Genomic DNA, 18,808 nt, shown 5'->3' with positions numbered 1-18,808 from the left:
TTTTGTAGGTCACCTTCAATTTCGATTTTCTGGACCCTTCCCTGATACCTCTCTCCAGTTTCACCTGACAGGTTTAGCATCCAATGGCTCAGAGCACTCTGACTCAGTGCTTCAGCAAACATCCAAAAGAAACAAAGAATAAGTTTCTCCAAGTTTGCTTCAGATTCTTACACGCCAACCAAGCAGCTTCCTCTACTACGCAATGCCCCAGTCTCACCCTTCGAGACCATAAATTATCGCTTAAGCCTTTATCCCCCTCCTGATAAACACTTGTCATGCATTTGTCGCTGGGGGAAAGGAGGGTGGGCATGAGACACGCTGAAAATAAGTTACACCAGTATTGAAGTCTCTGATTATGAATATTTGTTTAATAAGAATTAAACAATTGACATACTAAATAAGAAGTTTTCTGCTCAGTTTCTTAAGACAGAGATTAAGAGCTTAGTCCTACATTTCATGAATTTGAAGGTCTCTTACCTTTGATAACTGAAAAGCAAAATCAAGTATCTTTAGAATCAGTTTTAAGCAATAAAATTAAAAAGCAAAGCCACAAAATTAAAAAGCAAAGCCACCTTTGCTATAGTGAAAATTCTAAGGAAAAAGTACAAATTTGTAGGTGTACCTGATGGTGCTGAATGTTCTTTATATTACAAGAAAACTCATGGTAGAGTTGGAATTTATCGATATCTTTTTCATTTCCACCTTTGGACGACACTTTTGCCAAGGCTGACTGGATACAAATGTACCTTTGCTGACATCTGAATAAAAGAAACCAATGTTAATAAGGCATCTTAGCATGAAGCTTATAACAAGTCATTAGTGCTTATATTAAGTAAAAATGCATTGTGGAGTCTGCCCAATTTCAAGTTACTTTGACTTCAGTTACCTGCAGAATTGCATTACGTATCTTACTGCCGAGACTGACATAACACATACTGACTGGAACATATCAAGAAAAGAAATTCAAGCAGATCCCAGAAAAAGCTGAACACAGCCCTTCTCCTGAAGGGAATGGATACTCAAAAGTCACCATCTGCACTTCAGTTTGGTCAGTTACTGGTTCAACTTCACTCAAACAAATATTGGGAAGTTCCAAAAAAATTAGAGCAGTTACCTATTTTATAGAAATGCAACATGTCTCTTGAATCTACCCAGCCTCAGAATTAATGTCTTGCTTTGAGCACTTAACACCCATAAAACCTTTCATTATTTTTAGGAGTAACGGGGATCCCAAACAGATAGCTTCCTGAACTCTCCTCATGATTATTATACATACAACCCTTCAGATCCACAGGATGTATCTGTAGAGCGCTGTGGATCCAATTAAGGAGCTTCTAGTGGTCAAAAGAACGGAAGTGATAGTCTGGTAATGACAGCACATCCTTTACAAAACGACCCTGTCATTGAAATTATCACATTACTGGCCAACTTCATCAAAAGGCTAGAGCAGAGCACTCAACCATAAACAGCAAACAAGAGTCAACTAAACAGAACTGAGCAGAGTCAAACCAACACTGCATGCTCCTAATAAGGTATCTGTTCTTTGATAACCCTGTTCTGTCCCAGATGGTACACAGCATGGGGGGGGGGGGGGGGGAACAAGCAACTATTACTCTGCCACTCCAACACCCCAGACACGACAAATATCCTTGAAGTCATTATGTAATGTAAGAAAGCTTACAAGTCAGCTAACAGTCAAAGGATCAGTAACTCCTGCTTTAAAAGCAGTCACATTCACTCGCCTGATTGTTTCCCAGTGCCAAAATCAGCGATCACTGCATGCTAATTACACTGACTGGTATTAAGCAGTAAATGTTGGAACAATAATAAATAAAGAGCAAACAATAAATATTATAGCAGATAACACTCTGGAAAGTCATAGCTTGAAGGAAGTGCAAGGAGAGAAAACTTTCCCTTACAGATCACTAGCTGCAAGGGAGATAGGCTCTATATGGAACGGTCTTTGGGAGTCAGTGTCATGCCACATTCACAGGAGACTTCTCCTCCACTGACAGCCAGATGGGCAGAACGGCTAAAGAACATCTCCAGCATGAGTGAAGGAATGGACCTAACGCAGTCACATAACACTGTTTCATATCATTAAAAAAATGAATTACATAGTGGCACACTAAGACTGAATCTTAGCATGTAACCAGGAAAACTTAGAAAATAAAAAAAAATTAAAATCAAACTTACAGTTTCCTGATAAAATCCAGCGTATCTTTATCTTTAGCAAAGATATCAGCTAAAATATGCTGTACTCCAACCTCCACTTCCTGGATAGTTGAAAGTCCTTAGAAGAAAAAAGTTAATAATTTTAAGAAAACTAATATGAAAAGTTACTTTACACAGATGCACAAGCACTAATAAAATATATGCAAGCTGAAAAAATTGGTGCAAGATATCTGACTGATTTGCAGAGATTTCAATGAAGAATCCTAGTTCATCAAAATTTCTTCAGCTAAGCTTGCTTTTCAAAACATCTGAAATAATTTTTAAATTTCAGCCTAAAGTGACCAATACAGTATCATAAATCAAAATGACATTAAAATGAAAGAAAAATATTAATTTTGTGACTTTCATGCTAACAGATCTTGACATTTACAATGCAAGTTAATTATTTACAACCATAAAATTGGATATTCAAATATAGTTTTTGCGACTGGAATAAAATGAGTTAAAATGAGGACAACGAGTTAAAATGAGGACAAGTGTACACATTTTGCTACTGATATAGAAACTGCCTAAAATCTTTGCAGGCCATCCTGTCCTTTCCCTGTGTAATAGTTTTATATTTATAAATACTTATATATTTATACCAGTTTGTAGCAGGAGTTTGCACAGCGACACTTCTGAGGTCAGGGTACCCTCATCCTGTCCTACAAAACACTGTTCAAACAGTGAAGTTATAAAATGTCTCCATAGACAAAGTATTTTAGAGAGGTGAAAACAGAATCATTCAGCTTTCCAACACACAGAACCACCCCTCACTTCTAGAGACCAGAAGAGGTGGCACAGCATTATCCTTCGCATGGCGGAGGACGAGAACTGGAAGGTTATGAAATAAAACTGGCATATTGTATTTTAATATCAATATATCTAACCCTGTTTCTAGAAACAACGAATCCTTCAGAGCAAAAAGCAAGAATCCTAGAGTTGCCAGTTGGCAGAGGGTGAACTATTTCCTTCAATCCACATTATTTTTTTTCTTCTGCTGTCTGATGGACTATCAATATCTTGAGAGCGCTTTATTAATGTCATTTTAAAACAACTGCATAGCTCTAATAACTAATATTTTTATTAAATCTGGAACACTGCTTCCAACTAGGCTATGCAGCTACACACTATAAAACATTAATCTTGCCCTTTTTTAAAAAAGGGAAAGCTAAGCTTACCTGCCAGGAAAAAATAAAAGTGTGAGAACAAGAATGTTATTAAATGCTTGAACTGATCGGAAGTTGTAGATTCAGCTCTTTACGTCTATGAGTTAGTGTTTCATATGGTAAAAGTAATGTAACATCAGAATACAGAACTAAGGGAATTATAATACATGCATTATATTGAATATGAATTATTATGAGACCCAAGTACCAGAAGTGTATACGGCGATATTATTTTAAATCTAGCAGATAATTTTAATGAGATAGAACAGACCAAAACCAATCAGGATTAAAGAAATAATCAAAACATTCCCATTCAACAAGCACCACTCGCATGGGCATTAACTGTGTCCATTGTAAAAGCAGCACGTGCTTGTTGAATTAGAGAAATATTGGACCATGCATACAACTAAAAGTAAGAACAATGTTTTCTGGGGACCCTACTTCCACAACTTTCAAATATCTGGCTTTGAAACATGAACTGCTGTTTTTATTTCAGTTTATTTTTAGTATGAGTTTAAAAACACTGATCATTTAAAATAACTGTATATTAAGATTTGATGAAAACTTTTCTGCACAGCAAAGGGCTCATCCCTTTAACAGAAGTTCACTCTGATCTCAAACTGTATATAGGTTGTCAACCTGGCTCCCAAGTTGATAAAAGTGACCCAGTTCATATATGTATGTAGTTTCTGATATGCCTTTCAAATAGTAACCATTACATAAACCTAACACAAAACTGAAAATAGGTGTACTGATTCCAAAAATTGAAGTGTTTATGCTGCAACAAATAGCACTCCCTTCGAATGCACCCTAGATAATTTATTTGAACTTTCACTGTGAAGATTTTCATTTGGTTCTTTAGACTCTGCCAGAGTAGCTGGATGCATGGTCACAATATACTGCTGTATGAAATAATAACATATGCTAAAATGCAGCAACTAAACAATTTGGTAACTGATTTTCAATGCAAAGTTAGGATCAATTTATAAACAGTATTTAAATAAAATAAAGGAACAACAGAAGTGGGAAGAGTAGAAGTCAGCCTCACCAGTAGGTTCAGCACTTTCACATTAAAAATGGAAAAATAAATGTTGGGCAGGGAAGAAAAGCACTTCTCTACTTCAACACCCTACAGAAGGCTGTAGAAATCTTCACATTTTATTGTCAGAGATTGCCCCCTACAGATTCACCCATAGCTGCATTCACAAAGAAACACAATCCTGAAGTCTATGTGACAATCATATTGTTAAAGTTCCAACTCAAATTTCAGAGATTAATCTTCTCCAACCCCTGCTCTCATACAATAGTAGAAACTCTTACCCACTCGCTCCCAGTCACCAAAGCCAGTTTTTATTAAGATATGCTTTGATGGGTGACATTTTGTCCTGGCTTTGGCTTGGATAAAGTTAATTTTCCACGTAGTAGCTGGTATAGTGCTGTGTTTTGGATTTAGTGTGAAAATAATGTTGATCACACACTGATGTTTTAGTTGTTGCTAAGTAATGCTTACACTACTCAGGGACTTTTCAGCTTCCCATATTCTGCCAATGAGGAGGTGCATAAGAAGCTGGGACAGGGCACAGCCAGGACAGCAGACCCAAGCTGGCCAGAGCGATATTCCAAACCATATGTTGTCACGCTCATATGTATCAACTGGGGGAACTTGGCCAGGGTGCAGCAATCGCTTCTCAGGAATGGGCTGGGCATCGGTCAGCAGGTGGTGAGCAATTGCATCATGCATCAGTTGCTTTGTACATTATTATTATTAATAATAATAATAATACTATTTTACTTTATTTTAATTATTAAACTGTTCTTAGCTCAACCCATGAGTTTTCTCACTTTTACTCTTCCGATTCTCTCCCCCATCCCACTGGCAGGGGGGGAGGAATGAGAGAGAGGCTGTGCGGGGCTTAGTTGCTGGCTAGGGTTAAACCACGACACATTTATTTCAGTAAAAATTATGAGTGTAATTCCTTTATACAATCAGCATTGAACCTTCAGAAACAAATCAAGGAAGAGTAGAACCACGGAGAGGTGTCCAGCATGCAGTGCAGTTCCCTCTCTCTTACCAGTAAATACAGATGTCGATTATACTCTAGCATGTCCTGACTTCTGCCTCCCGGTACACCAGAATTACCACTATTTACAGCACAAAAGGACAGGAAAGGTTTGGGAGCCATGGCATTACATTTAAGAACCTACCACATGCTGCTAAAAGAACTGTGGCATTTAAAATTGTTGCATAATGCAACATCAGAACAATTAAAACAATTTCCCTTTTAAAACATTTTCAGGCATTTAAGACATTACAGCTCATAGAAGCAGAGTGCTTACCCTTGGTATTAGGTCTAATGTAAGAAAAGAGATTGAGTTCCACAGGATTCTGCAGAAGGGAGAGTGCAGCAGATTCTAATCCCAGCTGCTTGGCCCTCTGGGCTTTGGTGCCTTTACTCCCAGTTTTGTAAGGTGCAGACTTTAAAATAAATGAAAAAGTTATTAAAAGGCAAGGAAATATTTCAGTCATGCTATGTACTTCGTATTATGCACTATTTAGTTACGCAGGATTACATTTAAACTAAGGATGATCTGAAAAAGAATAGTGTACTGACCACATGGTCTAATTCTTCCAAAGTTCTGCAATTTAATAATGCAGTTAAAAGGCATCCAGATAATTTCCCTTCTTTCTTCAACTTCTGTATCATGGTATGTGTCTTCTTCGCAACAGTACTAAAATGCAAGAGCTTGATATTAGCAGTTATGTTTCGTGATGGATTAAAAAGGCTATTGATTGTGACCTTGTTTATTACACTGCAGAAGCTCTCAAACCTCTGAAGATTGTGCCTCATGTTAATCCTCAGCAAAACAAGTACAACAATCCAAGAGAGTTTCTATTACTTTCTTTTTCCAATTAGTTCAAAACTGTACCAAAATATTTTGTGATAGCTTTAAGAAAAATCATCAAACAATACTGAGAGCCATTACTGCTATATACATTTTTGCAAGATTACTGACCTGGAAGCCGAATAAAAAGGCCCTAAGTTAAATCAATGTTGATGAGCACTTACAGCTGTATTCATATCAAGATAGTACTGCAGTATCAAGTACAGGGTACCAGATTTTAAACTTAGTTTCTCAGCGACTCTTTCTAAGGGCACAGTTTACATCTATTTGGACTAGGTATCTCCAACTCCTGTAAGCCAATAAAACTGCAGAAAGATTAAGATCTTAATTTTTCTTTGGCAATCAGTAATGCTAGATTTCTTGTTACTTAGATTAAAAACCAAACAGGCATCAAGTGTAATTACCTCCGTTTTCAACTTTCTTCTTTGGAGTTCCTTTACAATTGCAATGTGTACAAAGTACCAGAACAGGGACACACAGAAGCAGCAGCCGGCTGTTACTTACCACCCCACCAGACACCTCCCGGTAGTAACTTACTTACCGTAGCTCTTCCAATGTTTGCTGCACTTCTCGCAAGGCATCGGCCTCCAGATTATTGATGAGTTCTTTTCGATACCGAGCAATAAAAGGAATTGTGTTTTCTTCTTGAAAGAGGCGAATTAAGTTTGCACATACCCACGGTTCAACATTTGTTATTTCTGACAAGGCCTGTCAAAAGAAAAAAAATTAAAATAAACACACCCAAAAAACCCAAGAAAAACCATTCAAGAAAGGTGATGAACTTTGAGAGGCTGGTTAAAGTAGTCTAATATCACGCCCAGAATATTATGCTGGCCAGCATAGACTACTGTCCTGCCTACGACAGGATGCCAGGCTTCCCATGCATCCAGCCACCATACCTAGTACTTCAGAAAGACATGCAACAACCAATGTTTCCAGAAGCTTGTAACTACAGAAGAAAAATGCAGGAAAGAGTACCTCTTGGGAACAGAAGAAAACCAAGCAATTAAGAAAAAACAGACAAAAAGACAACAAACTGCACACGGCAACTCAGAACACTTGGAATTTATTTTAAAAAAAAACAAAACAACAACACTGACATACCTCATGGTTAAACAAAAGAAAGAAAACCCACAAACCCAAAGCTGATCCAAATCCCACTCCACGAATAATCGGAAACTAGCATGATATTACTAAACATTTCAAGATGAATCAATCCTCACAAAGTTAAACACGATTTTGTACAAATTGGGCTTTCTAAAGATGTAGTGTATCAATACAGATGGAGAACAAACTATATAAGTACCTCAGCTTAGTAACATTTTAACTATTGCTGTTTGTGCTTTGCTACAGTTATTCCCATAGACAGCTGATTTAAAAGCCTTTAAAAAGTTGTTCGGCAGCCTAAAAATATAGCAACTCCTGCACAATCACATTCACTGCTCTTACAGCAGCAATACATAAAGATCAAATTCCCCATCTGCGTTTCCAGCAGTATTTTATAAGACTCAGGACAAAATTTTACACCTTTCTTAAGCATCTAAGCATGATGTATAGGAGGCACCCCATCTATTCCCATATTGTTCATATTAAAACCTTCCATAACCATACCCAGCCTCCCAGAACAGGGGCTATCCTAAAACTATCTTCATCTGAACAGCTTCAAAGTCAACACCCTACCAAAACAAATATGATATCTCCCTTGATGTCACTGTTATTCCAAGAATGCAATCTCCTCCTTGATGGTACTGTAAATTGACAGTCACTCCCAAACGAGTCTCTATAATGAAATGACCCACACTAAACCTTAAATTCTTAAATATGCACTTGGACATCCCAACCCTTTCAGTATCCCTTCCTATAGGAGTTTCAGTTGACTATATCCACAAAAAAAACCCCATGTGCTGAGACAGAAAAAATGTACAAACTGTTACAGGCTAGCTTTATACTAAAGAACTGCCTGAGTCAGATATTTCAAAAATGTTAAAGTTTGAACTTTTAACAATTACCAACCAACATTTATATTTATACATGTATTATGACAATTTAAGCAGAAGTTAAATGACCGCTTAACAGCACAATGACTCTAACACTCCAACTGACGCCAAGAGGACACAAATTGTATGTTAGATTCTAAGTGCTAATTATGTAGGAAATTGTTTCCTTGATACCTCAGAAAAGGAAAAGATCTCATACCTGTACAATATCCCAATTCATTTCAAATTCTTCTTTTACTTTGCTGCCGCCTAGATTTTTTACTGGCTTTCCTTCAGGACATGAAGTTGACTTAATCTTTTTAAAAGGTGGTTCATCAAATGAGAAATCCTCCTCAGATTTCTCATGTTTCACTTGATTTCCCACTACAGGAACACTTGTTGAGGGTTTTTCATCACTCTCCCAACTCTTTATGTTCTTCCCTTGCAATGAATTTATTGCCATTTTTTTCAGCACTTCTGGCTTTTGATTTAAAGTTTTTGATTTAGTGCCTGTATCTTCTTCCTTAGGTTTTAGATTTTGCATTCTATTGTCTTCTGCAGGAGCAATAGGCAATGATACATCCTGTAAAAATGCATTGAAACCACATTAAACATTGATTGTTACAAAATGGTTCAACATTTCAGTTAAAACCTAGGAAGACTTGATACCAGACATCATTTTCCCAAGTGATGTCTCTGTCTGGCAGGGAAATGCCAAGCCAGAAATCAAGTAACCTGCAAGGCATCTTGCATGGAGGAAAAGATATCTGAACACATCCAGCAGAACTGTGATTTAAAAGATCAAATAAAATTATCCTGGAAAGTCTTTGATTGGGCTTTCCTTCAGAAGACACTGACCTACAGTCCTTGCCTGCACTCATCTCAACAAAACAGGGAGCAGCAGGGCAGGGAAGTACTCTTCTAATGAGGTGTTAGGTGCAGCATGGGAACTGGAACTCAGATTTGGTCTCCTAAGGTACTGTTTAATCTTGAACAAGCCACACCTTCTTTCCTGAATTTCCCCAGAGATCATCTGCAGAGTCCAAGTAAGTATTTCTCAATATGCCACATATGTCAAAACACTCAGAAACATTAGTGTAAACAAGAAGGACTGGCTTCTCTCATGACCTGACCTCTGATGTTAATCTTTGACAGAAGTAACTTACTTCTATCAGAAGTGCACCTTATATTCATCCTAATAAAACCGTGATCCTTACTGGGTCGAACAGCCGTGCAAGGAAACGTAAGTACAGGCCTTTTTGTCACAGTACCCAGCTGGTGAAAAGCTAGAAGACATCAAAGGTGCAACACAGAAGCCAGAGATATTAGAGTGTTTAGTTTTCATTACAAAAAGAAGAGGTATTTATTTACTTTTGTTTTTCAAAGAGAACTCCAGGGAAAACCATGACCATCGGCCAAAATTTTAAAGGAGAGCCCTTAGATCTAGGACAGTTAAATATGTAAGAAATCCACATTTACCAAACATACTGAATATTTACAGTAACAGGAATCAGATGAGCTGATCAGACCCAGACAACCAAGTTGGAAAAATTCTGCTCATGCTACTTGCCAACCACAGTAATTAGATGTCTCTTCCTTACAGATACTCACCATTTCCTCTTTTATTGCTACCTTCTTGACCTTTTTCCTGGCCACAGCTGACAGTGGAGCAGCAACTTTTTTAGGTTTTCTCTCATTTTTCTTTGGCAACCTAGGTCTCTTGGTGACTTTACTTTTTGGCTCCCACTCCTCCTCTTCCTCCTCTGATTCAGAGCTCCTGAAAAACAAATGAGTGAACAATATTGCTTATGAGTAGAATAAAAAACCATACATAAGCAAGCCAGTGTGAGCATTTTCTGATGTGAATGGAAGCAAACAGGAAAAATTAACAGAAGGGTAGGCAGACTCAACAAATACAGGTCTTTCATGATGTTGCAGAGCTAACAGCTGGAACAATTTACCAAGCTTTCCTGAAGCTGGTTACTGGGATGTGTACACAACTGATTTTGTTTGGACAACTGGCAATTCAGTTTCACCTTGTCTTCACTGTGAGCATACGTAATTTGTGATTTATAATTGAAGTTTTCTGCATTAAAACTTTTTAATCAACATCTCAGAAACCAAGGGTTGTTCTTCTTGCGCAATCACTCATGCATAAACCTTTAAAAAAATCCTAAGGAAAAAAAGTTATCTTACGAATTAAGAAATGAAGGTAGTTCATTATCTTCTGATGCAAGAGCTTTGGCTTCAGATTTCACCCTCCTTGGTAGAGAGGACATCTGAAACAGACATGAGAAGAGAAAAAGAGAACATTTGGTTGAAGCTGTATTATCTTGTTCAGCCCTTTAGTGAAGACATTATGAGGGCACACTTGGCAGTGAGTTAATCACAAGTTTCCTCTAGAACAAGTTTTGATATCTTAATATCCAGGAATTTAGGCCACAGCAGCACACACTCAAGATACTTTTCAACTGAGCGAATAGATAAACCAGCACTATAGCCTCTCAAATTATTTTTCTCTTCAAATGGAAGTAATTATTTGGCTTGCATGCAAGGCTACCCTAGCAAAAAGAGTACTGGTTCTCAGACATATTATTAGGTGTCACTTATATACTGTGTCAGTCTTTCCTCCTGGACAGAGGCAACCAATCTAAGAAGCACAGAAAATACAATTAATATCTAGTAAAGTGAGCTTGCGTATGGTTTTTATATGAACAGGTCTACAAGAAGATTGCCCATTTTGATTCAGATTTTCACCTCTAAAGACTACCCATTGCTTGTATGCATAATAAAAACAATTATTTTGAAAGAGCTGCTCATTAGCATATAAAAAGTGCATAAAACAATTACCAAAGGTAAAAAGGGAAAGCATAGTTTTTCTCCTGACCCAAGATTCACACCTACAATAACTGCATTTCAGTTAATCAGTTACAGAATTTTTGGTAACGGTTGAGCCCATGAATTCCAATAACCATATCTGGCAGTTTTAATTAGAGATTACACTCAAAATTTTATGTGCTAGAAAATAAAAATTAAAAAAGAAAACAAAAAACCCATACAGCAGTTCTATAACCATTAAATTCATAAACATATTTTACCTATATCTGGTACAATTTCATCACTCTTCACATTCTGTTCTCCAGCTCTCGTACCAAAAAACTTTTTGCACCTTGACCTTTGACCCAGCCTTGCCACTGAGATGCGAGCCTTAAAGTCCCTGCGTGCACATACAATCTGGAGAAGTGTTTTGCAAAGTGCTGTTTAACTCAAGGGCGAAACACTCTTTAATCTGACTTTATTCTGGCCTCTGTTCAAGCACCAGAAGAGTAACTGTTGTTATAAATGGCTTCCAACAGGTTTTCGTTGTCAAGCAGCACCAGAATTTAAGTGACCGTTTTCAGCACCCCAGTGGAAGGAGAACTATTGAGGTCCATATCAAACAACACTAGCTAGTAGCTTGCTTGTGAAACACCTTCTTGTAGCAATCGTCACAGTCAGTAGCAGGTCATCATTTCTGTGCTATTCCACTGCCTGAAATGCCATTATGTCACTGGCTAGAATACATGTCTACAAGAAAACAGAAATCTCCGCAAAACACAAAAAAATTACTCACCTTATCAGCTTCCCAAGTGACTTTTCACTGTCAGTTCTGAGACACCTGCAACTTCACCCAGCCACTCGGGTTCTGTTTTCCTTTGCTCTTTATAGCTGAACTGTCATTATCATACCCTTGAATTAATTATTTATTTATTCTCATTATCTCATGAAAATAATGTTTCCATTTTATATTGTGCTTTAATCTGTGAATGGGAGAAACAAAAAACATTATTTGTCATTGTAACACCAAGACTTCCAGAATTAGGTAACACCTGAGCCACATGGATCTCTGATCCATTTTTTGCAGGCACTTTTCACATAGGTAGGTGTCACAGCTCTCTGTTTTCAAAGTAGGTGTTCAGCTTACAATATCACTATCAGTCATGCTTCTTCAGCTAGTCCATCTAGGTGGGCACATTACATTAAGTATGATTACAGCAAGAGTAAATCTCACTCTATGAAGTTAATTGTACTTCCTGCCATCCAACACTAGTGACTGATTTAACTCTTCATGTCTGCATAATAATAGGAGATGAGCTCCTTGGTTTATGAAACCAGAGGTTTTCCACATTCTTCATGAACTGATTAATATTTCCTCCTACACCCTTACGTCCAAGAATTACTGTACAGCAAATATAAAAATGGCATAGAAAACATGAACTAGAAAGGAAAGTGATAAGTAATAAAGCTAAGTCTTTACAGGACAGTTCAATGTTTTATCTTGGGGTTTTTCTCTCTCTTTGATTTCTTGGATTTTCCATTTTAAAAAATAATTAGATCATCTTCTAAGTGTTGGCTGCAGTCCTTCAGAAAGCTGGAGAAGTATCAAAAATGTCTGATCCAGAAAATCAAAAAAGATAAGACCAGCAAAGAATCTGTCTTCTGTCCCACTCACCAATATTGTGTCAGTTCTTACAAGCATAGAATAAGCTGGGACTGGCCTCAGGCACATAAACTTCAACTTTAATTATATTATTAATATACTAAATTTTTTGAGAAGAGTGGTTACTTTGTTCCTAAAGGCTTTTGTACCTGAACTTAATCAGGACTAAGGTAAGATGTGAATTTAAAGCACAAAACTTATTTCATAATAACTCTCCATGAACAGACAACGTCAGAAGCCAAAAGAGAGTTCTATTGCTCAAAATAAAAGCCCAATACCAAAGAACATCTGAGAGATGAATATCAAACATGGGGTATCACAAAGGAAAAAAATAATATCATGATGTTCTACTGTGAGGTGGGACCAAGTCATAACCACCTCCCCTTCTAATAACACGTACATTGAACTAACTGCACTTCATATTTGAGAGAAAGAATCTTGCAGTTGCTACAGATATTCTTTTTGTTTACCAAGAATCATTTTTTTATTTGAATCCTCAAAAGTACTTCTGATTTGATTCCAAATTGCCAGACAGCTGTCTGCTAAACTTTCCTCCTGAGCTGCCTGTGCTAGAGTGTGCTAACACCTACAGTTAATGACTAAGAAAAAACAGTCCTCTGTGATTCACCGCAGAGGGGGAGGCAGGGAAGAAGATGAAGCAGCAACATGTCTAAATGCCACTGATGATGATGAATAACTATACAAATTTTTTAAAATAAGCTTAGAGATAGTCCCTGAAGTGAGGCAGGAAGACTTAAGGAACAGGCAAACACAGTTATGTTCCACATGGGGCATCTACAATGCTGACTGCACTGACTACATGGCAAGGCAATCAAACAAGCTATTGCCTCCTCCATGCTCTGCTTCTACTGGAACATGGTTCCCCATGTCTCCTGCCTCAAGTGTTAAGGGAGCTTGGAAGAGCTTTCTTCACCCTCCCACAGCATCCTGGAACCAAGACTGCATGAGGTTGGACATTGATCTCCTATTATATCTTCCCAATATATTGGCCTCAGGGGGAAAACTGCTTTTACCTCTTCCTTATCTGTCACCTCCAGGTAACCATATGCAAAGCAAGGGCTGGTTTCTATTCTGAGGAAAGAAAGTATAGCTTGCATAGATAGATCTGTGCCCCTTCCCAAATCCCATAACTGTAGAAGAGCCAGTTAAAAAGCTGACTGCTTCTTGAATAATGGAGAGTAAACAATTTATACCAGACAGAAGTCAGAGAAAACTTTTATCCCTCCTGCATCTGTGTTCAGCATTGGTGTACTTTACCACAAGTATTTGCAGTGCCTGGGTTCCTGGCGTCTCCTGCACTTACCACCCAAAGGAAGTAAACATGTAATACCCAGTGATGGACACAAGTTATCCCCCCGTCTATGATCTCACTGGCTTGCCAGTTGGCGTATTGAACTCCTACAGCTCTGTTCTAGCAGCTCTCCTCACACCTGAGGCCAGCAAACTTCCAAGTAATATTTGCTAACACATTATTTTTTTCTTATTTTATATATGCTGTCAGAAACTTTCTAGTCACTAAAAAACAATGTTGTTCGTTGAGAAAAAGAGTTCTTAATCATCTCACAAAGAGTAGTTTACTTCCATGCCAGGCAACAGGAGCTAGAAACTTCAGCCTTGCCCACATACTTCAGCTCCCAACTCCTGCTTCATTTCAGATTGGTCCACCTACAATATTTTGCCTCTGTGCAATAGGCTGAAACCTTAACACTGAACCTTCACACTAGACCCTTGGTCCCCTACTCAAGGGAATCAAAACTCTTCTGCTTGTCCATCTCCCAGGTGAAAGCAGGCAGCATGAAACACCATGGCTTGAAACACATGAATTCTCTTTGCTTCACACACAGTCATCACTAAAGCCTTGCTTCTCCAAAAAGCCCAAAACTGTTACAGAGTGTTCTTCAGAAGTATTTCCAACTTAAAAATGAAAGAGGACTTTGCAGACCTATTATGCTGTCCACCAAAAAAGAGCTGAAACTATTTAAATCACTGCTACTGTACATAAATATATCTCCCAGGTTTACTCTCCAAATAGTTTGGCATCAGTTTTGTTTCCAGTTCTTTTGTTCCCACCTCTTCTGTTCTCTGCATCCAACGCAGAGCTCCACAATGTTTTTGAGCTATCCTGATGGCTGCAAATCACACACTTCCCCCTGTCAGCTACTCAGTAAAATAAGGCTAGTGTAGTTCAGTGTTGGGCCATGCAAGGAATAAATAAGAGTGACAGGGTAGCTGTTCTTGCACTTTATTGTGCAGAATCTTAATATGGGTATGCACAAGTCATACAGCAAGGAAATAATCTTTCCTCTGGTCTCTATCCCCAAACAGGAGTTCTAGGCAGCATGTAGAATGTACGTAAATTGAGACTTTAGAGGCCTTGTGTTAAAGAGCAATCCAAGTCTCATTCAGAGACTGATATTCTCTTCAACCTCCCTATTCATGCAAAGATACATCCCATTAAAAATTAAATTTCATCATATGTGAATCCAGGTGGCGTAAGCAACTGCTTACAAAAAGAAAAGTTTAAGAATAGTTTAAAAGTCATTAGATGACACACACCGCCCTTCCTCCACCATTTTCCCAACCCCCCCAAAAAAGCCCAGCACTAGCACAAGGCTATGTGTTGTAGCTCCACCATTAGAGCAACAGTTTTCAGAGTCAGAAATTGCTCCAGTAATCCTAATAGACTGTGACATCTTCTACAGGGCAGTTTACAAGATAATTGTATTTAACAGTTGAAAGTTATAGAAAAGATTATACTTCCACAATATGATCAAATGACTGCCATTATGGCAAATTTGAATCTCATAACCTTACTACATTAAGTAACATAAATCCCTCATAACTAGAGAATAACTGAACATCAACAAAGTCTACTGCACCTTACAAATAGATTATTCTACCTGAAGGTACAGGATTTAAAAAAAAACCCAAACAACACAGAAACAAACAACAGAATCACACAGGATCACAGAATGGCAGGGGTTGGAAGATCATCTCGTCCAACCCCCCTGCTTGAGCAGGGACACCCAGAGCAGGAGGCACAGGACTGTGTGCAGGCAGGTTTTGAATGTCTCCAGGGAACGAGACTCCACAACCTCCCTGGGCAGCCTGTTCCACTGCTCTGGCACCCTCATAGGAAAGAAGTTTTTCCTCATATTCAGGTGGAACTTCCTGTGTTCCAACTTGAGCCCATTGACCCTTGTCCTGTCATTGGGCACTACTGCAAAGAGCCCAGTCCCACCATCCTGACACCCACCCTTTAGACATTTATAGGTATTGATGAGATCCCCCCTCAGTCTTCTCTTCTCCAGGATGAACAAATCCAAGTCTCAGTGTTTCCTCATAAGGGACATGCTCCAGGCAAACACACACAACATCAACACGACCCATATACTTGGGAAATTAAGTTCATTTCAGTAACTGCAAAAAAAAGTCCCTCTCCAGAAGAAAAGGACCTAGAAACTTCTAAAGCTCTTTTCCAGTTATACTAAAGAAATGCGTTCCTTACAGAAAGTTAATCTGTCTGTGCAGGAAGCTCCTCAAACTTTGCTCTGCAGCCTCCGCTTTTCTAGCATGAAGAAAATAGCAAGTAGAACAGAATTTTGCATTTTAGCTTTTTCTTAAATCACACAGTACTAGCCAAATGACAGTTTATTATAACAGCAAGCATCTGGGGCAGGATATAAAAAGCACTACAAATCCCACATGAGAAGTAAATTTCAGACCATTATTAGCAGCAGCAGAATGGCCCTCTTCAATAATTATATGTAGGCTCTCAAGAGTTTGATTTTGCTTGTCATTTTAAGACACCTCCATTGCATGCTGGAATAACATCCTGAAAAGAAATCAGAATGTGAGCATACTGTCAGCAGCAAAGGGGAAAAAAATGCTATGCAGACCAATGGTAGGGAGTTGTACAGAAATTGCTCTTTCACTCCAGAAGGTTTTTATCACCTATAACAACTAAGTTGCACTTCAAAACATCAATCCAACTTACTGTAATCCTCTTGAGTTTAAAACCTTGGAGAACTCCCAGACACTTTTGCTCAGAGAAGCTGGCGCAGTAGATTTCCAAGGACTTGTCCTACACAAAAGCCAGTCAGGACTGCCTGAGAAAGGAGTCACAGACACAAATCAGGAGACTCCAGTGTTAATTGGGAAATTACAGCCAGAAAGAAAGGGAGAGACATATAAGGTACACACATAGAGCAAAACAGTCCCCAACAAAAAGGAAAAGGTATAAGACTAGTAGGAGTACCACCCACTGCTACTACTTACAGAACTACCACCAAAAAGGCAAACGACCAAGGCTGTACCCTTAGAAAGCATACCCTCCTCCAAAGCTGTTCCTGCAACTAGTTGTCCCGCTGGGGAAAAGGAGCAACCTGTGTTATGCAACAGCTTGTCAATGAATCAGAAGAGATGTGCACAGGGGGAACAAACACTTTCCATGCATTTTTTTTTTTAAACCACTTGTCTCAAACCACCTCTGGAAACAGGGGGATACTGCTTCTGATTCAGTAGCAGACTGCTACATCATACGCAGCTACTCCTTTCCTCCAATCCAGCAAACCAGCCAAAAGATAACACTCCCATCCAGCTTAATTTAATGGGATGTGTTCACTCCTGGAGGATAGGAAAATGCACATCTATGGGAACAGCCATAGCGCAGTTCATCACACCAGTAACATTCATTTAGGAGTCTCGGCGGCACAAGGGGAGTTGAGAGTAAAGCACTGTGCGTTGCTTGGTGACTCAGTACCATCCAAATCACTGCTTTTCGGCCCAGAACGTGACTGAGCTTAAACTACACTTCATGTACTTCGAAACCCTGTCCTTCCCCAGACGACACCCCGCTTTCCTCAGACCTGCGGAGAGTACTCCAGAGGAAGCTGAGCCAGCGTTCACCCCGCCGTGCCCGTGAAGGGCACCGGCTCCCAGGCAGAACCCCAGGAATAACCCACCCCACAACCTCCTCCTGCCCTGACGGGAGGCGGGGGGCGCGGGCGGCACCACGGCGAAGACGGGGAGCCCCACACCCCCCCACCGCCCCATCCCCACCCCGGGGGGTGCCCCTGGGGCGCTGCCGCCCGCGCCCCGCCCCCCACGGCTCTCGCACACGGGGCCGCGGGCGCTATTTGAGGGCGAGAGGAGCCCCAAGCAACCCTTTCCCCCGGGCCGGGGGAGAGGCAGGGAACAAAAACGGAGGCCCGAGAAGAAAATGGCTCGTTTCCACCTGAGGAACCCAGACAACAGGAAGCCCCGCGGTTGCCGGCGCCGGGGCCAGTGCGGCCCCACGGGCGTTGCCCGCCCCACCTCGGCCTCGGCCCAGGACGGGCGCGGGGTGGGAGGCTCCCCCAGACGTTACCCCCTGCTGCCGACTGCCGCGTTTGAAAGGGCCGCCAGGGCAGCCATAGCGGAGCCGCCCGCCCGACGCGCCGCGGGGAGGAGCAGGAAGCGGCAGCCGCGCCGCGCCGCAGGAAGCGGGTACCAGAGGGGGGGCGGGACCAGGGACAGCCCCGCCCCCCGCCCCGCCGCGCCGCCCCGCCAGCGGAGTGGTGTTCACGATCGGTGCCGGGGGGTCGGACAACCCGGGGGTGGTGGGCCCCGCACCGCCGCGCACCGGGCCGGGCCCCGCCGTCCCGCTGGTGGCGGGCCGCGGCCGGGCGGGCGGGCCGCGCCGTCGCCGCCAGGTGGCGCTGGGCGTCGGAGCGGGAGCGGGGGCGGGGCCCCGGCCTCGGCCCCGTGGGAGGGGGCCGGGGTGGGCGGTGGGAAGCAGGTGTGTGTGCGTGCTGCGGCTCGGGACCGGGGCCAGGGCCTGTGTGGTGGGGGGAAAGCGGTCCTCCTGTGCCTCGGCATGCCCGAACGGGGCGGGCTGGGGCCCAGCCGCCTCCGGCGGTGTCGGTCGCAGGCCCCCCCCGGGGACGTCGGCGTGCAGCTCGGCGGCGGCGGTGCTCGGTGGCGGGCTCCCCTTTCCCCTCGTGTCGGTGGCGGCTCCCGGCTGCCCCCCTCGGGTGTGAGGGCCATGCGGAACGCCTAGGTTC

General features: G+C 41.0%; 1 protein-coding gene across 4 annotated transcripts in view; it reads right to left on the bottom strand.

Moving 5' to 3' along the window:
• Window positions 1-18,241, bottom strand: part of SRBD1 (S1 RNA binding domain 1) — a 132,357-nt gene extending 114,116 nt beyond the window's left edge. For 2 of the 4 annotated variants that reach the window (XM_064446072.1, XM_064446076.1), the window contains exons 1-11: window positions 18,133-18,241; window positions 16,762-16,873; window positions 11,877-12,063; window positions 10,460-10,542; window positions 9,875-10,040; window positions 8,484-8,846; window positions 6,829-6,995; window positions 5,996-6,113; window positions 5,721-5,859; window positions 2,197-2,293; window positions 623-758 (exon numbers count right to left, since the gene is read on the bottom strand). In XM_064446072.1, the coding sequence (XP_064302142.1) occupies window positions 623-758; window positions 2,197-2,293; window positions 5,721-5,859; window positions 5,996-6,113; window positions 6,829-6,995; window positions 8,484-8,846; window positions 9,875-10,040; window positions 10,460-10,542 (1,269 nt within the window). In that variant the 5' untranslated portion in view covers window positions 11,877-12,063; window positions 16,762-16,873; window positions 18,133-18,241. The other 2 variants (XM_064446074.1, XM_064446073.1) reach the window with 2 other exon arrangements.
• Window positions 18,242-18,808: the final 567 nt, after the last annotated feature.

Source organism: Phalacrocorax carbo, chromosome 3, assembly GCF_963921805.1.
Source record: "Phalacrocorax carbo chromosome 3, bPhaCar2.1, whole genome shotgun sequence".
In the NCBI taxonomy this organism is placed as follows: Eukaryota; Metazoa; Chordata; class Aves; order Suliformes; family Phalacrocoracidae; genus Phalacrocorax; species Phalacrocorax carbo.
Note: the sequence above shows the minus strand (reverse complement) of the source record. Positions and strands in the feature narration are given on the sequence as shown.